The sequence below is a fragment of the Hemiscyllium ocellatum genome, chromosome 6, assembly GCF_020745735.1.
Source record: "Hemiscyllium ocellatum isolate sHemOce1 chromosome 6, sHemOce1.pat.X.cur, whole genome shotgun sequence".
NCBI classification, from domain to species: Eukaryota; Metazoa; Chordata; class Chondrichthyes; order Orectolobiformes; family Hemiscylliidae; genus Hemiscyllium; species Hemiscyllium ocellatum.
Window position 1 is genome coordinate 50263834 of NC_083406.1, and position 21911 is coordinate 50285744.

General features: G+C 44.1%; 1 protein-coding gene across 1 annotated transcript in view; it reads left to right on the forward strand.

The window, feature by feature from the left end:
• The first annotated feature begins 2127 nt into the window (after positions 1 to 2127).
• The window catches only part of LOC132816921 (ferroxidase HEPHL1-like), a 139121-nt gene continuing 119337 nt past the window's right edge, over positions 2128 to 21911 (forward strand). Inside the window, exon 1 of the mRNA XM_060826946.1 lies at positions 2128 to 2297. Coding sequence (XP_060682929.1) covers positions 2146 to 2297 — 152 coding nt within the window. The 5' untranslated portion in view covers positions 2128 to 2145. The remainder of the gene's footprint in view (positions 2298 to 21911) is intronic.

Here is a 21911-nt window from a genome sequence, read left to right on the forward strand (position 1 = left end):
ACTGTACTTTGCTCAAAAACTGCATGAATTCATATAATACTCTGTTAACTCACTGTTGAGATTAGAATCAGTCTAAACATTACAGAGGCACGGTGGCACAGTGGTTAGCACTGCTGCCTCACAGCACCAGAGACCTGGGTTCAATTCCAGCCTCAGGCAACTGACTGTGTGGAGTTTGCACGTTCTCCTCGTGTCTGCGTGGGTGTGCTCTGGTTTCCTCCCACAGTCCAAAGATGTTCGGGTCAGGTGAATTGGCCATGTAAAATTGCCCGTAGTGTTAGGTAAGGGGTAACTGTAGGGGTATGGGTGGGTTGCGCTTCGGTGGGTCAGTGTGGACTTGTTGGGCTGAAGGGCCTGTTTCGACACTGTAAGTAATCTAATCTAATAAGAACACAGGTGGCTAACATCTTCAACATATTATCTGGCTAACACCAATTGCTACAGTTAACCTGAGATTGTAACTTTATTAAAAAAAGTTTTGTGATTTACATATGAAAAAAGTGAAACTATCATGGTATTCAAACAGACGAAAGACTCAACAAACAATCAAGGTATTTTTCAATGTATAATTTCACTTACATTACACTGTAAACTTTTGCTATAAATTCTGTGTCTTACAATTGTGTCCTCCACAATCACCTGATGAAGGAGCGGCGCTCTGAAAGCTAGTGCTTCCAATTAAACTTGTTGGACTATAACCTGGTGTTGTGTGATTTTTAATTTTGTACATCCCAGTCCAACAGCGGCACCAGGGACCCGGGCTCAATTCCCGCCTCGGGCGACTGTGTGGAGTTTGCACATTCTCCCGTGTCTGTGTGGGTTTTCTCCAGATGCTCCAATTTCCTCCCACCGTCCAAAATGTGCAGATTAAGTGAATTGGCCATGCAAAATTGTCCATAGTGTTAGATGTAGGGGAATGGGTCTGGATGGGTTGCTGTTAGGAGGGTCGGTGTGGACTTGTTGGGCCAAAGGGCCTGTTTCCACACTGTAGGGAATCAAATCAAATCTAATCTCCCAATCGATCGTATAGTATCAGTGCTTGTTTGAAGATGTTTGGATTGACATGCTGAAATTGTGATTACATAACCTCGTTTAAAGTTTGCATTAGTTTTTTTTCCATTCAGTGCATTTTAGAAAGGGAAAATATTAACATTGCAAACTTTAACTTTTTTTCTTTACTTGTATTAATACAAAATTCACAATGTCTCTGTGAAAGTTGGTCGGTAACCTCCCTTTCCAGCCCCTCCTCCTCCCTTCCAGCTACCAACAGGATTCATTCCTCCCATCAACCAAACAAGCCGGACCTTGTACCTGTGCTCACCTCTGCAGCCGTGTTTTGATTTCCTGCACCCGCAATTCTGTGGTTTTTTCATCCGACAGCGGGGCTTTAATGACAGTTTCTGGATCACTTTAACCAATTTTATGTTTCAAGAATTTCAAAACCTGACTTCAGATTCAGTAGCTTGTAGAATTCAACAAGAGACAATATATGCAAACGAAAGGAGGGGAAAGCAACCAATGACTAGTGTCGCCGAACAAGAAGAAAACCATGGCGATTGCTTGCCTCAACACAGGAGGGTGCGAAATGGAATTTGAAGCCCTTTCGCAGAGCCTATCCAGACCTTTTTCTTCCTCATCTGTTCTCTTGCTTAGTTTCTTCCTTGATTGTATTTGCCTTTCTTTTTTTCTGCCTATCTCACAATTCTGTGCCTTCGCAGGTTTGTTCAGTGCTAGTGCATTTTAGAAAGGGAAAATATCAACATTTCAAACTTTAACTTATTTTTGTAACAGTACAAAATTCACAATTTCTCCGCGAAAGTTGCATGCTTAAATTTTATCCAGAAATAAAGATAATCGCAGCAATGAAATAAATATCATAAACAGCATTTGCCATACAGGAAACTGTGGTTTCACTGAAACTAAATCACCGTTCAGCTAACACTGTTTCATACATTCCACTTGTCTGCTGAGCCAGTGATTGGCTTGGCACCCTCGAAAAATCAGCTTTTTTCTATTTCCAGTCAGCCACATGACGTGCTGACGTGAAAAAATGGGGGAAGAGTTTGATTTGATGTTTGTTTAGACCATCGTACCTAACTTTGCGAAGGCAAAACATGCTCACTGAATGAAGTATCAGTGAGAAAAATGAGTCCGCTTCATATTCTCCTAGTCCTTAGTCTTTCTGAAATCGTAAACTCTATTACTCGAAATTACTATATCGCAGTCAAAGAAGAGACATGGGATTATGCACCCAGCGGCATAAACGTCCTTACAAACCAGGATCTGAAACGGGATGAGTATGTAGAAATGGGAATCATTGGAAACATTGCCGTAAGCGGGTTGAAACTGTTAATTCCGTTCATCGATGTTTGTGGTTTTAAGGCTTCAGCCTCATTGCCTGTCATTATGTGATCAGTAATGTGATAATTTCAAAGTGTGAAAATACTTATTCAAAACATGGAGTACACGCTAGCTTGTAATTACTAAGTATAAAAGTTATATCCAGGACTTCCAGACTCGAGATTTTCTTTTGTTGTATGCTTTCGTTTTTTTTGTTATTGGGATGTGGAAATCACTGGCAAAACTAACATTTGTTACCCATTCTAATTATGACGGCTGTGGTGAACCACATTTTATACGCTCCTTTCCTATTAGTGGGAGAGCTTCAAGATTCTGACCCAGAGATGATTAAGGAGTAATGATATGGATGAAGCACAAGTTAAGCAGACTGCTCTACCCTGGGTGGTGATGGTGGGTGGTGATGGGAGGGTGGTATTAACTCTCTTAAATGTTATTGAAGCTGTACCATTCAGGTAATTAGGGAGGATTTCAAAATATTCCAGATTTGTGTCATGGAGTAGCTGTGAAGAGTTTAAGAAGTCAGAATTTTACTTAAGACAGAATTCGCAGTCTGCTTTTGTTGACAGTATTATTTTGCCTGATCTAGTTAAGTTTCTGGTCAATGGTAAACCATAGGATGTTGATGATGGGATGCATTATGATGGAACATCAAGTAGAGATGGTTAAATTCTGTCTTGTTGGAGAGGTAGCCATTGTATGGCACCAATGTAATGCAAATGCTACTTATTAGCTCACAATTATTTCTGCATTACTAGGCCAGTGACATTACCACTGCGTTGCTGCCCATGACAATTGGCTTCTAACATCAACATATATTTTCCATAGAAAATAGAACTTGGAGTATGCCACTCAACTCTGAGTCTGCTTTGCCATTCATTATAATAATGGCTGATCATCCAATTCAATAGCCTGAATATAACCTGTCCTGTGTGAAGTGTTTTCCTGATTCCTACTGACTTCAATGTAATAGGCTCCAGGATTTTGTTTTTTGGTTATTCTCGCAATGTTGCTATACAGTGATAGTGCTTATTTCCTCCCGCACTACTCGTGTTGTGTGTGTGTGTAAGTGCAGGGACCATTTGTGCAAATAATTTTATTCAATATTTCCACCACCAGGAAAAGCACCCATGTGGCTAGGGAACCAATAACAACCAAGGCCCAAGAGGAGCAATGCTTATCTGAAAATCATGAAGGGTAGGGATTAAGTCAAAATACAGTTTGGCGGGAAATAAATCACTCCACCTGCCACGGTGCCCACCTCTCTCTAAGGGCATCGAGAGCAATGGCAGACACCATGTGCTTCTTCAGCAAGCACACCCGGGCTCAAACATGGCTGGGGAGGAGGGCTAGAGAGTTGGCGGAAGCTCCATGATTCTTTGCTCAGTTAAATGTCATCATGAGTCAAGGATAGTCATTCTAACAATAATTTAATAAGGCCTTGGAGCAAAGTGGGTCCTGTCAAATCCAAATGCTGAGAATTGATGAGCTAATTATTGGTAGGTAACTTTCATTGCTTTGATTGCAAGTTCATTCACAGGATGATAATTGGTTTTGTCCTCATCTTTGTGATTATACTATATTTGAACAATTTTCCACTTTTTTGGGAAGATAGAAATATATGTCGTGGAGTTGTATGGTTAGGAGAACAAGTCTTCAGCACAACAGCCAGAATTTGACAGTGCTTTGTTAAGTCCATTTCACTCAACATTTTCTTGCTAAAGTGTACTGGCAACTATGATGCTATAGATGGCTAGGATGGATCATCTACCTGGCATTACTGGCAAAAGATGACCACCAAATTCTTCAGTTTTGTCTTTTGCACTGAGGTGGTGGGCTCCTCCATTCCATTTATGGGGACATGGCAGGATGGGATTTGTATTTTCATTTTAGCTGTCTAAATACCTACCAACAGTCATGGTAGTAACTAGCAGAACTCTTGAGCTTTGATCCAATTGATTGTGAGTCAAAGTCAAGGAGTCAAAGAGATGTATAGCATGGAAACAGACCCTTCGGTCCAACCTGTCCTCGCCGACCAGACATCTCAACCCAATCTAGTCACACCTGCCAGCACCCGGCCCATATCCCTCCAATCCCTTCCTATTCATATACCCATCGAAATGCCTCTTAAATGTTGCAATTGTACCAGCCTCCACCACATCCATTGGCAGCTCATTTCATACACGTACCACCCTCTATGTGAAAAAGTTGCCCCTTAGGTCTCTTTTATATCTTTCCCCTCTCACCCTAAATCTATGCCCTCTAGTTCTGGACTCCCTGACCCAAGGGAAAAGACTTTGTCTATTTATCCTATCCATGCCCCTCAAAATTTTGTAAACCTCTATAAGGTCACCCCTTGGCCTCCGATGCCTCTCCCTATAGCTCAAATCCTCCAACCCTGGCAAGCTCCTTGTGAGATCCTTTAGTTGTCTGTAGTGTGCATTCCAGTATTGTAGCTTCGCCAGGTTGACATCTCATTTTTGGGTAATCCTGGTATTGCTCATGTGATGTTCTGCTGCTCTCGTCATTAAATTTCCGTTGATCCTCTGGCTTGTTTGTAATACTACAGAGAAGGATATTATAGACTATGACATTAGAGATTGTAGTAAAATACAATTTTGTTACTGCTGATGGTTATAGTGATGCTGAAGCATTTATGATCAGTTTTGAATTGTTAGGTCTGTTTTGAATCTATTCCATTTAGCATAGTGATACCTCCACAATGAGTTGTGGCACTATCTTCAATGCAAAAATTGGACTTCGCTTCTATGAGTGTTGCAGTGGCCACTCCTATCAACAATTTTAGGACAATTGCCTCTGTGATAGATTGGTTTGTAGAATGAAGTGAAATAAGTCAACCTCTCTTTTTGGTTCCCTCGCCTTGTGTTTTAGACCACATCTAGCAAATATATTGTTGAGCATTCTGCCAACTTTCTCAGTAGCTTTGTGATCCTGCCATACCTTTTAATGGAAGTGAAAGTCCATTCAAGTAAATTTTGTCCTCTCACTGCCTTCAGTAGTTTTTCCAAATGGCACTTGGCTACAGAGGTACTGATTCACAAGCCTGTGGGATGTACCATACCAAGGGATGTTGCTGATGGAGTCTGGAACTTCAGCGTTAAGCTATGCTTCAATATATATGTGTATGTGAGGATGCTGCCTGACTCATGTAGGACAGCTGCCACAATTTTGGCACAATTCCTCAGATGTGGGTGAGGAAGACCTCATAGGGTTAATTGGGCTTTCTAGAGCTCAGGTCAATGTTGGGTGATCTGTCCCATTTTGTTCTTCTTGGACTTTTCTATACTGCTGCAACTAAGTGGCTTACCAGGCCATATCAGGAGCATTTAAGTGTTAGTTTTAGTCACATGCAGACGAGGTAAGAACAGCAGAGTTTCTCTCATACAGAGTATTAACCAGCTGGTAACTTCAACAATTCAGTATTTTCATAGTCAATGTTACTCAGTCGAACATTTTACGTTCAAATTTATTTAATTAACTGAAAGTAAATATCATGTTGCCATGGAGACCTTAAGGTTATGTCCTAACTAATGGTCCAGGCCTCTGGATTTATAATGCAATAACACAATCACGATGTTAGTGTTTCTGATCTTTGTTATTTTGCTCTTAGTAATACATTGTTTAACATCGCAAAATTGAACAATCCAACATGTTTTGTGTGGTTTGCGATTTTGGAGAAGGTTTGTAGCTCAGGTTGTGGATCAGTTTGTAAGTTTGCTCACTGAGCTGGTAGATTTGTTCTCAGATGTTTTGTCAACATGCTAGATAACATCATCAGTGAGCCTCTTATTAAGCCATGGTGTTCTGTCCCACTTGCTATTTATGCATTTTGGTCTGTTATGGTGGACTTCCAGTTCTGTTTCTGACAGGTTGGTAAATGGGGTCCAAATCTAAATATTTGTTAATGGAGTTCTGGTGTGAATGCCAGGCCTCCAGGAATTCTTGCATGTGTCTTGTTTACCCTTTCCCAGAATAGATGTATTGTCCCTCTTTGTCTGTGTGCATGGATGTCAGTGATAGTTGGTCATGTCTTTTCATTTTATATATGTTAATATATATATACTTATATATTAATGATATGGATGAAGGGACTGGGGGCGTTTTGGCGAAGTTTGCCGATGATACGAAGTTAGGTGGACAGGTGGGTAGTACTGAGGAGGAGGAGAGGCAGCAGTAAGATTTAAACAGTTTAAGAGAGTGGTCCAGGAAATGGTTGATGAAATTCAACGTGAACAAATGTGAGGTCTTGCACTTTGGAAAAAAAAACGGAGGCGTGGACTATTTTCTAAACAGTGAGAAAATTCATAAAGCCAAAGTACAAAGGGATCTGTGAGTGCTCATCCAGGATTCTCTAAAGATTGACTTGCAGGTTGAGTTCATGGTTAAGAAAGCAAATGTAATGTTGTCATTTATCTCAAGATGGTTGGAATATAAAAGCAGTGATGTGTTTCTGAGACTTTATAAAGCTCCAGTTAGGCCCTGTTTACAATACTGTGTCCAATTTTGGGCCCCACACCTCAGGAAGGACATACTGGCACTGGAGTGTGTCCAGTGGAGATTCACAAGCACGATCCCTGGAATGGTAGGCCTGACATACAATAAACAACTGAGGATCCTGGGATTGTAGTCATTAAAATTTAGAAGGTTGAGGGGAAATCTAATGGAAACTTACAAGATAATGCATGGCTAAGAAAGGGTAGATGTTGGGAATTTGTTTCCATCAAGCAGGGATACTAGGACCCATGGGCACAGCCTTAGAATTAGAGGGGGTCAGTTTACAATGGAAATGAGGAGACATTTCTTCACCAGAGAGTCGTGGGCTTGTGGAATTCATTGCCACAGAATGCAGTGGAGGCCGGGACATTAAATATCTTCAAGGCAGAGATTGATAAATTCTTGATCTCGCAAGGAATTAAGGGCTATGGGAGAGTGCAGGTAAGTAGAGTTGAAATGCCCATCAGCCATGATTAAATGGTGGAATGGACTCGATGGACTGAATTGCCTTACTTCCACTTCTATGTCTTGTGGTCTGATGGTCTTTTGATAGCTTTTTGGCGTTCATGAATCTTGGTGGCTAGTTTCCTGTCTGTCTGTCCAATGTAATGATTGTTGCAGTCCTTGCAGTGTTTTTGTATTATGACATTTGTTCTGCTGGTTGTTGATACGGGGTCCATTAAATTCATCAGGAGCTGTTTCAATGTGACGGTAGATTTGTGGGCTACCATGATGCCAGGGGTTGGAGTAGTCTGGTCGTCGTCTCTAAGATGTCTTTGATGTATGTCAGGGTGGATAGAGCCTTTAGGCATGTTGTGTCTTCCTGTTGGGTCTGTTGTGCACACAGACAAACAGGGACACCAGCTCGACTGGGTGAGCTAAAAAAAATAAGTCTCGATCATTTTGAAATGATCAACTCTGCATTTGTATGAAATAATTTTGTTCTTTTTGATGATAAGTCTCACTTCCAATGTTTAACCTATCTTGACAAGTTCCTGTATTAAGTGTGAGAGAAATGTGTCTTTTGTACTAATGGCAGTGTCTTCAACAAATCATTAGGTCTGTACTTGAAAACTGAACATCTGCAGAAAGGTTTGTTGTTGTACAGTGGTTAACACAATATAAGCAGGTAGCTTATTCAATATATTACAATGTAGATTGTGACAGTGCTCAGTTAAAGGCAGTCATGTCACATACAGCTCTATTCCAAGTTGTATACTTTCTTGTAGCTAATTGAAGATCATTTCCAGTTTCCACCAGATTATGGGTACATGCATTGGTAGAAATGTGGCGTGTTGTGACTAATTAAGGAGGGATGAAATGGTTGTCGTGTTTTCCCACTCTTTGTTTGTCTGTAACAGATTTTTGGCATTGGATTTCCTATTCAGAATGTACTTATTTGTGCACAGTTAAAACAAGCCAGAGAAGTATTCAAGAGTTAAACACAAATTAGCTTTGTTGCTAAAACTGACTCCAGCAAAAGTTCTAAAAAATGTACAATTACATACTACTTCCTACTAATATGCACAGGCTTTCATCCCCCAAGCTTGCAAAAAGAAATATAACTTTATGGAATATCAGATGTTAAATTTCGCCAAGTGAGATGTGGACAAAATAATTATATCTCGATGTTTTAGTCCATCTTGAAGTGGTTACTTTGCTCTAGTGGCTTGCAAATCTGTTCTCCTGGAATCACTGTTGCTTGTTTTTAGACTCAGAGACATACAGCACAGAAACAAACTCTTTAGTCCAACCAATCCTTGCCGACCATAATCCCAAACTAAACTAGTCTCACCTACCTGTGGTTGACCTGTATCCGTCCAGACATTTCTTGTTCATGTGCTTATCCAAATGTCTTTTAAATATTATAACTGTACCTGCATCTACTACTTCCTCTGGAGGTTCATTCCACACAGGAACCACTCTCAGTATAACATAAAATTACCTCTCATGACTTTCTAAAATCTTCCTCCTCTCAGCTCAAAAATATGCCCCCAGTCTTGAAATCCCTCACCCTAGGGAAATGACACCTGCCACTCACCTTATCTATACCCCTTGTGATTTTATATATTCCATAAGGTCACCCTTTTAACATGATATGCTTCAGTGAAAATGGCTTTAGCCTATCCTTTAACATTCTCTATTTGAAACGAGGTTCTCTGGCTGATTTTCAATCCGCAAACCAGGCTCACAGCTTTCATGAGAGGTCTCAAGTTGCGGGAGGAAGGCTCAAGCAATTATCCTTACTGCCCATTATGAACCTGTCCGCAATTTAAATTCAGCATGTGTATTTTACATAAACATTAACATATTGTATTTGCAATATAGAAGGACATTGCATATTTAAAGTGACTGTGAAATATTTGAACAAATTAGCAATGACAGGGGAATAATTTAGCAGGCTTGAAAGTAGATAAACCCTCAGGGCCAGATGTGACATATCCAAGGCTGCTGTGGGAGCCAAGGGAAAAGATTTCGGGGGCTCTGACATTAACTTTAAAATCATCTCTGACTACTGGGCAGGTTGTGGTGGGGGTAACCAGAAGTCTGGCATGATTGTTCAAGAACAGCGATATGGGTAAACTAGAAAACAATAGACCATTGAGTCTTAACATCTATGATAGGGAAACTATTGTAAAATCTTCTAAGAGACAGAATTAATCCCTACTTGAGAGGCAAGGATTAATGAAGGATAATCAGCATAACTTTGTAACAAATTTGATGGATATTCATTGACCAGCATAGACACAATGGACCTCTTTCTGTACTCAAAAAAAATCTATAATTCAGATTAAGAACTGGGTCACCTGGTTTTCTTCAGTTTGATCAATAGACAGTCCAAAGCCATCAGGTGTGAATTTGGAAAAGAACATTGCTGGCTCATCTTTCAACATTGTCCATTTAGTATAATTTTTAATCAGTTTTAATTTCCCAACAACAAATTACTCAATATTGCATCCTGTATCTTGATGATATAGAATGGAGTTATTCATCTCCTGGTCTGCAATTATATTTATTGTTGTGTCTGTAAACATGGGTGGAAGGTCACTTCGTGGGTGCAAATCAGCAGCTACTTCAAGGTAGTGCACTTTGTTTAGCAAAAATATAATTCATTTTAAAAATTATTTGACACTTACACGATGACCAAATGAAGTTACAAATTAGGACTCATTATAAGTATATCTTCATGACAAGTGTAAAGGATATCATTACATAATAGCACGTGAAACAATAAAAGTAGTGTTAGATGAGCTGTACTACTGCAGTGTAGGTTTATACTTAAGTTCCCTTTTAAAGTAGCCACATTGTCTCAAGAACATCAGAAATTGACATGAGTTGAAATGAGATTAATATGTCCAGAATTTGATATGGTGAGTTATTGTGTTGTCATGTTCTGGAATGCACTTCCTGGAAGAGATCTACCTATCTATATTTAAGTTGCCATTCCATTTATCATAAGTATAGAATAAAGAGGAGTTGATGGCCCAGTGGTTTTATCATTAGACTTTTAGTCCAGCAACTCAGCTAATATTCTGGGGACCTGAGTTTGAATCCTGCCACAACATATGGTAAAATTTGAATTCAACAAAGAAAACCTGGAATTAAAATTCTATGGATGACCATGAAACCATTATTGCTTGTCCAAAAGACCCATTTGTCCTTAAAAGAAGGAAATCTGCCATTCTCACCTAGTCTGACCTGCATGAGACCCCAGAGCAATATGGTTGACTCTCAATTGCCTCTGAAGTGGCCTAACAAGCCATTCGATGGTATTATTGCTACAAAGTCTCAACAAAAGAAACGAAACTAGATAGACCACCTAGCATCGACCTAGGCACCAGAAAAGGCAATAGCAGAAATTGTCCTGTCTACCCTGCACAGTCCTCCTTACTTAGATCTGGATGCTGGTGTCAAAATTGGGAGAGCTATCTTGCAGACTTGTCCAGCAACAACCTGAAATTGTCTGTAAGGTATGATTCCATAAGTATGACTATGTTCCAGATGCCACATCAACATCCTTGGATATATCCTATCTCACTGGTAAGACAGACCTAACAGAGGTGGTGGCACACTGGTATACAGTTGAGAGGGTGTTACTCTGGTAGTCCTCAACATTGACTCTGCAACCCATGGAGTCTTATGGTTTCAGGTTAACCATGGGCAAGGAAACCTCCTACTAGTTATTGCATACAGTCCTCCCTCAGTTGATCAATCATATTGGAGAAAGCTTGGTAAAAGCACTGAGAGTTGCAAGGGTGTAAAATATCCTTTGGATGGGGGATTGAAATGTCCACCACCAAGAGTAACTCGACTGCAGTGCTATTAATGAAGCAGGGTGAGTGCTAAAGGACATCACTGCTAGTCTGGGTCTGCAGCAGTTGGTGGGGGATCCAAAGAAAGATGTACTTGACCTCTTTCTTGCCAATCTGCAGATGCACCTGTCCATGACAGTATTAGTAAGAGTGACAGTCATTGTGGAGACAAAGTCCCACCATCACATTGAGAATACCCTCCATTGTGTTGGGTGGCAGTATCACTGTGCTGCATGGGACACACTTAGAACAGATCTAGCAACTTAACTGGACATCCATGAAGTGTTATGAGCAATTAACAGCAGCAGAATTATATCTGCTTCCTTGTGGTGCAGCATATTCCCCACTCAACCACTACTACCAAGCCAGGGGATCAAGTCAAGTTCAATAGAGAGTGCAAAGCGGCATACCAGGAACAGTACCAGGTATATTTAAGATCTAAGTTCTGCAGTCCTGCCACATCTAGTCGTGAATAGTGATGGACAATTCAGCAACTCACTGGAAGATGAGCTCCACAAATATCCCCTTCCTTACTGATGGAAGAGCCAGCGCATCAGTGCAATAGATAAGGCTGAAACATTAAGCTTCAGCCAGAAGTGCTGAGTGAATGATTCATCTCGGCCTCCTCTGGTGGTCCCCACTGTCACAAATACCAGTCTTCAGCAATTTGTTTCACTCCATGCAATATCAAGAAATGGTTGGAAACACTGGGTTCAGCAAAGGCTATGGGGCCTGACAACATTCTGACAATAGACTGTGCTCCAGAACTTGCCATTCCACTAGCTAGGCTCCATCAGGACAGTTACAACTTGACAATGTGACAAATTGCCCAGGCATGTCCACTACACAAAAAAGCAGGATAAAGCCAACCCTGTGCGTTACCGCTTCATGGTTTAATTCTCAATCATCAGTAAGGTGATGGAAGATGTCATCAACAATCTTATCAACCAGCACTGGCTCAGCAGGTGCTCAACGATGCCTAGTTCAAAGATGAACAAAAGAGCTAAATTGCAGAGGTGAGTTGAGAGTGAAAGCCCTTGACATTAAGGCTGTATTTGATTAAGTGTAGCATCAAGGAGCTCTAGCAAAATGAGAATCAGTGGGTACCGGAGGATAACTGTCCATAGGTTGGAGTCATTCATGGCACACAGGAATATGGTTGTGGTTGTTGAAGTTCAGCCATTTCAGCCCCAGGGCATCTCTGCAGGAGTCTTGTCGGGTAGTGTCTAAGATTAGAGTGGTGCTGGAAAAGCACAGCAGTTCAGGCAGCATCCAAGGAGCAGTAAAATCGACATTTCCAGCAAAAGCCCTTCATCAGGAATACAGGCAGAGAGCTGAAGGGTGAAGAGATAAGTGAGAGGAGGGTGGGGGTGGGGAGAAAGTAGCATGGAGTACAATAGGTGAGTGGTGGAGGGGATGAAGGTGATAGGTCAGGGGGGAGGGTGGAGTGAATAGGTGGAAAAGAAGATAGGCAGGTAGGACAAGTCATGGGGACAGTGCTGAGCTGGAAGTTTGGAACTGGAGTGAGGTGAGGGAAGGGGAAATTAGATTAGATTAGATTACTTACAGTGTGGAAACAGGCCCTTTGGCCCAACAAGTCCACACCAACCCGCCAAAGCGCACCCACCCAGATCCATTCCCCTACATTTACCCCTGCACCTAACGCTACAGGCAATTTAGCATGGTCAATTCACCTAACCTGCACATTTTTGGACTGTGGGAGGAAACCGGAGCACCCGGAGGAAACCCACACAGACACGGGGAGAATGTGCAAACTCCACACAGTCAGTCGCCTGAGGCGGGAATTGAACCCAGGTCTCTGGCGCTGTGAGGCAGCAGTGCTAAACACTGTGCCACCACCATGCCGCCCACTATGCCACTGTGCCACCCATTGTTGAAACTGTTGAAGTCCACATTGATGCCCTGGGGTTGAAGTATTCCGAGGCGGAAGATGAGGCGTTCTTCCTCCAGGCGTCTGGTGGTGAGGGAGCAGCGGTAAAGGAGGCCCAGGACCTCCATGTCCTTGGCAGAGTGGGAGGGGGAGTTGAAATGTTGGGCCACAGGGCGGTGTGGTTGATTGGTGTGGGTGTCCCAGAGATGTTCCCTAAAGCGCTCTGCTAGGAGGCGTCTTGTCTCCCCAATGTAGAGGAGACCACATCGGGAGCAATGGATACAATAAATGATATTGGTGGATGTGCAGGTAAAACTTTGGATGTGGAAGGCTTCTTTAGGGCCTTGGATGGAGGTGAGGGAGAATGTGTGAGCACAGGTTTTGCAATTCCTGTGGTGGCAGGAGAAGGTGCCAGGATGGGAAGGTGGGTTGTAGGGGGGTGTGGAGCTGACCAGGTAGTCACGGAGGGAACGGTCTTTGCGGAAGGTGGAAAGGAGTGGGAAGGGAAATATATCCCTGGTGGTGGGGTCCATTTGGAGGTGATGGAAATGTTGGCAGATGATTTGGTTAATGCGAAGGTTGGTAGGGTGGAAAGTGAGCACCAGGGGTGTTCTGTCCTTGTTATGGTTGGAGGGGCGGGGTCTGAGGGCGGTGGTGCAGGATGAGGACGAGATGCATTGGAGGGCATCTTTAACCATGTGGCAAGGGAAATTGCGGTCTCTAAAGAAGGAGGCCATCTGGTGTGTTCTGTGGTGGAACTAGTCCTCCTGGGAGCAGATACGGCGGAGGCGGAGGAATTGGGAATACGGGATGGCATTTTGCAGGAGGTAGGATGGGAAGAGGTGTAATCCAGGTAGCTGTGGGAGTCGGTGGAAGGGTAAAAAATGTCGGTGTCAAGTCGGTCGTCATTAATGGAGATGGAGAGGTGCAGGAAGGGGAGGGAGGTGTCAGAGATGGTCCAGGTAAATTTAAGGTCAGGGTGGAATGTGTTGGTAAAGTTGATGAATTGCTCAACGTCCTCGTGAGAGCATGAGGTGTTGCCAATGCAGTCATCAATGTAGTGGAGGAAGAGGTGGGGAGTGGTGCCGGTGTAATTATGGAATATGGACTGTTCTAGTAGCCAACAAAGAGACAGGCATAGTTGGGGCCTATACAGGTGCCCATGGCTACCACTTTGATCTGGAGGAAGTGGGAGGATTCGAAAGAGAAATTGTTAAGGATGAGGACCAGTTTGCCAGATGAATGAGAGCGTCGGTGGAAGGGTACTGTTGGGGACGTCGGGAGACGAAGAAATGGAGGGCTTGGAGGCCCTGGTCATGGCGGATGGAGGTGTAGAGGGATTGGATATCCATGGTGAAGATGAGGCGTTGGGGGCCGGGGAAACGGAAGTCTTGGAGGAGATAGTGTCCAAGGTTCAACAATCATCAGCTGCTTCATTAATGCCCTCCCCTCCATCATATGGGCAGAAGTGTTGATGTTGCCAATGATCGCACAATGTTCAGTGTCATTCACAGCTCCTCAGATATTGAAGCAGTCCATGTTCAATTACAACAAGATTTCTACAACATCCAGGCTTGAGCTGACAAATTGTAAGTAACATTTTCACCACACAAATGACCACAAGAAATGACCATCTCCAATACATAAACCATCTATCCACCGCCCCTTGACGTTCAATGGTGTTTCTATCACTGGATTCCATACTGTCACCATCCTTGGGTTTACCATTGACTAGAACTCAATTGAACTCACCCCTTAAAGATAATGGCTACAAGATCAAGTCAGAGGTTAGGAATACTGCAGCAAGTAACTTACCTCCTTATTCCCCAAAGCCTGTCCACCATCTACAAGGTAAAAATGAGGACTGCAGATGCTGGAGATCAGAGTCAAGAGTGTGGTGCTGGAAAAGCACAGCAGGTCAGGCAGTATCAGAGAAGCAGGAAAATCGACATTTCGGGCAAAAACTCTTCATCAGGAATGAGGCTGGGAGCCTCAGGGGTGGAGAGGTATGGGGGGAGGGGCTGGGGGGAAGGTAGTTGAGAGTGCAGTAGGTGGGATTAAAGGTGATAGGTCAGAGGGGTGGGTGGAGCAGATAGGTGGGAAGGAAGATGGACAAATGGGACAGGCCATGAGGATGGTGCTGAGCTGTAAGGTTAGAACTGGGTTAAGGTGGGAGGGAAGGGAAATGAGGAAACCTGTAAAATCTACTCTGATGCCATGGAGTTGGAGGGTCCAGAGGCAGAAGGTGAGGTGCTCTTCCTCCAGGTGTCGGATGGTAAAGGAGTGGCAATGGAGGAGGCCCAGGACTTACATGTCCTCAGCAGAGTGAGAGGGGGAGTTGAAGCGTTAGGCCACGGAGCGGTGGGGTTGATTGGTGCAAGCGTCGTGGTGATGTTCTCTGAAGCGCTCTGCAAGTAGGCATCCTATCTCCCCAATGTAGGCAGTTGGAAATGCGTCAGGAACAACGGATACAGCAAATGACATTTGTGGAAGTGCAGGTGAAATTTTGGATGTGGAAGGCTCTTTTGCGGACTTGTACAGAGATGAGGGGGGAGGTGTGGACACACATTCCGCAATTCCTGTGGTGGCAGGGGAAGGATGCAGGGAGGGGAGGGTGGCTTGTTGGGGGCGTGGACCTGATGAGGTAGTCATGGAGGGAATGGTCTTTATGGAAAGCAGATAGGGGTGGGGAGGGGAAATATATCTCTGGTGGTGAGGTCCATTGCGATGTTTACGGAGGTTGGTGGGGTGGAAGGTGAGGACCAGGAGCTTCTGTCCTTGTTGAGGGTTGGAGGGATGGGGTTCGAGGGCAGACGTGCAGGACGTAGATGAGATGCACTGGAGGACAACATCAACCATGGTCTTTAAAGAAGGAGGCTATATGGTGTGTTCTGAGGTAGAACTGGTCCTCCTGGGAGGAGGAACAACGGATACAGCAAATGACATTTGTGGAAGTGCAGGTGAAATTTTGGATGTGGAAGGCTCTTTTGCGGACTTGGACAGAGATGAGGGGGGAGGTGTGGACACACATTCCGCAATTCCTGTGGTGGCAGGGGAAGGATGCAGGGAGGGGAGCAGATACGGAGGAGGTGGAGGAATTGGGAATAAGGGATAGCATTTTTGCAGGAGGCAAGGTGGGAGGAGGTGTAATCCAGGTAGCTGTGGGAGTCGGTGGGTCAGTAGAAAATGTCAGTGTTGAGTCAGTCACCATTGATGGAGATGGAGAGGTCTAGGAAGGGAGAGAGGTGTCAGAGATGGTCCAGGTGAATTTAAGGACTGGGTGGAATGTATTGGTGAAGTTGATGAACAGTTCAACCTTCTCGTGGGAGCATGAGGTGGTGCCTATGCAGTCATCGATGCAGCGCAGGAAACTGTGTGGAGTGTTGCTGGTGTAACTGCAGAAGATAGACTATTCCATGTAGCTGACAAAGAGACAGGCATAGCTGGGGCCCATGTAGGCACCCATGGCTACCCCTTCTGTCTGGAGGAAGTAGAAGGATTTGAAGGAGAAATTGTTGAGGGTGAGGACGAGTTCAGCCAAATGAATAAGAGTGATAGTGGAAGGGTACAGGTAGGGATGTCAGGAGAGGAAGAAAGGGATGGTTTGGAGGCCCTGGTCATGGTGAATGGATGTGTGTAGGGACTAATTGTCCATGGTGAAGATGAGGCATTGGGGGCCAGGGAAATGGAAGTCTTGGAGGAGGTGGAGGGTATGAGTGGTGTCCTGGGTGTATGTGGGGAGTTCCTGGACCGGGAGATAGGGTTAGCGTTAGAGGTATGTGGCGATGAATTCAGTGGGGCAGGAGCAGGCTGAGATGATGGGTCGGCTGGGGTAGTCAGGGTTGTGGGTCTTGGGTAGAAGGTAGAATCGGGTGATGCAGGGTTCCCGGACTATGAGGTTGGAAGGTGTGTGTGGGAGATTCCCTGCAGTGATGAGGTTGTGTATGGTCTAGGAGATGATGGTTTGGTGATGGGAGGTGAGGTTGTGATCGAGGGACAGTAGGAGGAGGTGTCTTCAAGTTGGCACCTGGCTTCAGCGGTGTAGAGATCAGTGTGCCAAACTACCTATGCACTCCTCCTTGTCTGCTGGTTTGATGGTGAGGTTGGGTTTAGAGCATAGGGAGTGGAAGGCTGCGCGTTGTGAGGGTGTGAGGCTGGAGTGGAAGAGGGGTGTGGATAGTTGAGGCTGTCAATGTCTCGGCGGCAGTTGGAAATAAAGAGGACAAGGGCGGATAATAGACCGGCATGGGGTGTCAAGGTGGATAGGGTCTGTTGGAGGCAGGTGAAGGGATCCTTGGAAGATGGGTGGGACACTTGATTGAAAAAGTAAGCTTGGAGGCGGAGGCAGCGGAAGAGGTGTTTGACATCACAACGTATATTGAATTCATTGGTCTGGAGGAGGATGAAGGTAAGGCCTTTGCTGAGGACTGGTTGTTCATCCTCTGTGAAAGGGAGGTCTGGGGAGATGGCGAAAACTTGGCAGGGCTTGGAGCTAGGACCTGGTGTAGGGCTGGAGTTGGGAGTGGGGGCAGAGACTGTAACTGAAGTGGTAGTGGGGGAACCGGGGTGGGGGTGGGGGTGGGGTGGTGGATGCCTACTTGCAGAGTGCTTCAGAGAACAGCTCTGGACACCTGCACCAATCAATCCCACTATCCTGTGGCTGAACACTTTAATTCCCCATCCCAGTCTGCCGAAGACATGCAGGTCCTGGGCCTCCTCCATTGCCAACCCCTTACCACCCGGCGCCTAGAGTAAGAACGCCTCAACTTCTACCTCGGAAACCTCCAACCCCATGACACCAATGCGGATTTCACCAGATTCCATATTTCCCTCCACTGCTACACCACTGTGAAGGATATCTACTGCTCCATTCCCCGCCCTCATTTTGGGAACTCTGACCACAATGCTGTGTTCTTCTCCTGGCTTACAGGCAAAGGCTCAAGCAGGAGACCCCCTCGTGGATACAGGTCCAGTAGGAGGAGGCACAGGATGAACTCCGGTGCCTCCTGGAATCGCCTGACTAGGCCATGTTCAACCAGTCCGCAGGTTCCTTGGACAAGTACACCACCACCATCACAGACTTTATCAGCAAGTGTGTGGAGGACTGTATACCGAGGAAGTCAATCCGGGTGTTCCCCAACAGGAAACTGTGGATGAATCAGGACATACAGAACCTGCTAAAACCAGGTGTGAGGCCTTTAGATCAGGAAACCCACTCAAATATATGAAATACAAGTATGATCTTCGCAGAGGCAATCAGATAGCCTCGGACCAATACTGATCCAAACTAGAGACCCAGACAGACACCCGGCAACTATGGCAAGGACTGAATGACATCACAGGTTCTAAAAAGAGACAGTGCAGGATAGCAGACAATGACACATCCCTTCCAGATCATCTCAACGCCTTCCATGCTTGCTTTGAGCAGAATTTCAGCGGAGAGTTAACACCTATTCTGACAAGTGCTGACGAACCTATCCCAACAGTCACTGCATCAGAGGTCAGATCAAGTTTTCCTTTGTGTGAATCCAAGGAAAGTGATTGGACCAGATGAAATACCAAGCTTTACACTCAGAGCATGTGCAGATTAACTGGCAGAGGTCTTCTCGGACATCTTCAACCCCTCCCTGCAGCAGACCATCGTCCATGCCTGTTTTAAGAGGGCCAACATCATCCCTGCATCTACAAAGGCCCATGCATCATGACTACCCCCTAGTGGCCCTAACCTTGGGGTCATGAAGTGCTTTGAAAGACTGGTCATGGCATTAATCAACTACAGTCTCCCCACTACTCTTGACCTACTCCAATTTGCCTATCGGGCCAACAGATCCACGTCAGATGCCATATCATTTGCCCTTCATTCCTCCCAAGAACATCTTGACTCCAAGAACAGCTACGTAAGAAGCCTACTCATTGACTACAGTTCAGTCTTCAACACTATTATTCCCTCGAGACTGATTACTAAACTTAGTGATCTCAAACTAAGCCCCACTCTCTGCAACTGGATTCTCAGTTTCCTGACCCACAGGCCACAATCAGTGAAGACTGGGGACAATATTTTATCTTCACTAACACTCAAAACTAAAGCCCCCGCGCCCCCCTCCCAATGGGTGTGTATTCAGCCCCTACTGTACTCACTGTATACACATGACAGCGTTGCCAAATACCAGACTAATGTCATTTACAAGTTTGCTGATGACACCACCATAGTCGGTCGGATCTAAGACAGCTATGAAACAGACCACCGACGGGAGGTGGAAGACCTAAAAAATGGCGCACTGACAACAACCTAGCTCTCAATGCCGGCAAAACCAATGAACTCATTATTGACTTTCGATGGAATGTCACTCATGCCCCCCTACACATTAACAGCACAGAGGTGGAACGAGTAGAGAGTGTCAAGCTCTTGGGAGTGGTCATCCACAACAAGCTTTCTTGGACTGTTCATATGGATGCACTGGTTACAAAGGCCCAGCAACATCTCTTCTTCCTCAGGCAGCTGAGGAGATTTAGCATGATGGCAAATACCCCTGCCAGCTTTTATAGGTGCGCCATTGAGAGCATTCTGTCTGGATGTATCACTACCTGGAATGGCAACTGTAGCATTCAAGATCGGAGACGATTACAGGGAGTGGTGAACCCGGTCCGGACAGGCACAAAGGCCAACCTCCCATTTTTGAATCCATCGACCTGGCCCGCTGTCAAGAAAAGGCCACCAGCATTCATAAAGGCCAACCCTCCCTGGCAATATTTTTCTAAAACCTCTACCATCAGGGAGAATGTACAGAAGCCGGAATACACGCACCAGCCGGTTTCGTATTAGTTTTTATCCTACTGTTGTTAGAATACTGAATGGACTCACAAACTCTTAGCATTCACCTGTACCTGTGTTTTTGTTTTTGCCACTGTTTACCTATTATTTACTATCTATCCTCCTTAACTATGTTATTTGCCTGGATTATCTGCCAGACAAAGATTTTTACTATGATCTCGGTACACATGGCAATAAATTCCATTTCACTCCATTCCATTCTGTTCCTTCCGTTCTGTTCCATTCAGTTCCAGACATGGAAATATATTGCTGTTCCTCCACTGTCACAGGGTCAAAATCATGGAATTTCCTCCCCAATAGCATTGTAGGTCAACCCAGCACGTGAACTGCCGCAAGAAGCAGCTTACCAAAGGGCAACTAGGGGTGGGCAATAAATGCTGGTCTGGCAGCGATGCTCACATCTCAGGAATGAATACAAAAGTTCTTCCATTTGCTCATTCTATTTTACCTCATTATTGCAATATCAACAAAAAAAGGTTGCCCTGATTAACAACAAGCAGTCAATGTTCTGCTCCAATGTCATCAATTGAATATGGTAGCCTGGATGGGTGCAGCTCCAATGTCACTCAAGATGCTCAACATCAGTGATAGTGACAGCAGTGTGTACCAAGTTACACGATGATCCACAGCAACCTCTCAAGCTTCCTTAAATTGTACCTTCGAAACCTACAATTGGTACCACTTAGAAGAACAAAGGCAGAAGATACATTGCTCTACCACTTTCTGCAAGTTCCCCTCCAAGGCACATAGCATCCTGACTTGGAATTATATTGTCATTCTTTCACTGTGGCTAGGTCAAATTCCTGGAACTCCCTCATTAATAGTACTCACGGTGCACTTACTGCATGGATTGCAGTGATTCAAGATCATGGCTCACCACCACCTACTCAGGACAATTAGGGATTGACAATGCAGGCCAAGCCAGTGATGCCCACAGCTGCTAAACAAAACTGTATAAAATGATTCCATATTACTTCAGAATGTATGCAGTGAGGCTTCCTTTAAGGAGTCTGACAAGAATGTACATTATTTCCTTAAAGCCCATGGATGTATAAATATTTATATTCAAAACATTAATGAGTAAAAATTAATTGGGCAGCCTGCCTTCAATAATTGCAGTAGAGATAGTTGAAGTCAAACTTGAAGGGGAGGTTTTCAAAATAATGTTGGTTCTTGAATATTTCTTTGATAACTTGTAACAGCTGCTGTATGTTTTCAACCCCAAACTTGAAAAGCTGACAATTACTTCATTATTTAAAAATGATGTGCCTTTTGATATACTCTAAATGAAAAACCTAAGCACTCACTTGCGAGTTTTGCTGTAGTGTCATAACATCTTTGCATCACATTCACAACCATGATATTGAAAGTTTAACTGGACCACATTACAACCAATTTTATGTGTCAAATCATACTCAAAATTGCGCATATTATCTCCATTATTCGCCCACAAATAAATTGATACACCAGTTTGAAATCGAAATAGATTTTCAGTTTGTCTCATGTGTGATACTGATGTGTTACAATAAGAGTTTTTTTAGCATTTCCTCATTTGAAACTAATTGTAATTAAATAGTTTCAAATTGATATCCTGCCATGAAGCCAAGTTTATACTTCGGTTCTAGCTGAAGCTTCCCACCATTGTCTTCAGTGTAAGAACAGGATTAAATAGACATGTGACAAATCTAATACACTAGGATACACATTAATCCTGGAATGAGACAGATACAGCTATTATGGTGAAAGCAGGTGGCTCAGATTCTGCTGTTGATGTACATGGGATGTGTCCTGAGCAAGTGAATAGGCAGTGGAGATGACATGCAGAGATAGTGGCTACGAGAGTTGGAATATGGAAGAGTGAGTGTGGAAGGATGTTGTATGTGATAATGTGAGTGTTAGAACATGAGCCTTGCTGGGCATGTGAAGTAGCAGAGAGAAGATGGTGGCACTTACTTTGGCACAGTGGACAAGTTCCTTAACCTTCCTCTTGTAGTACTTTGTT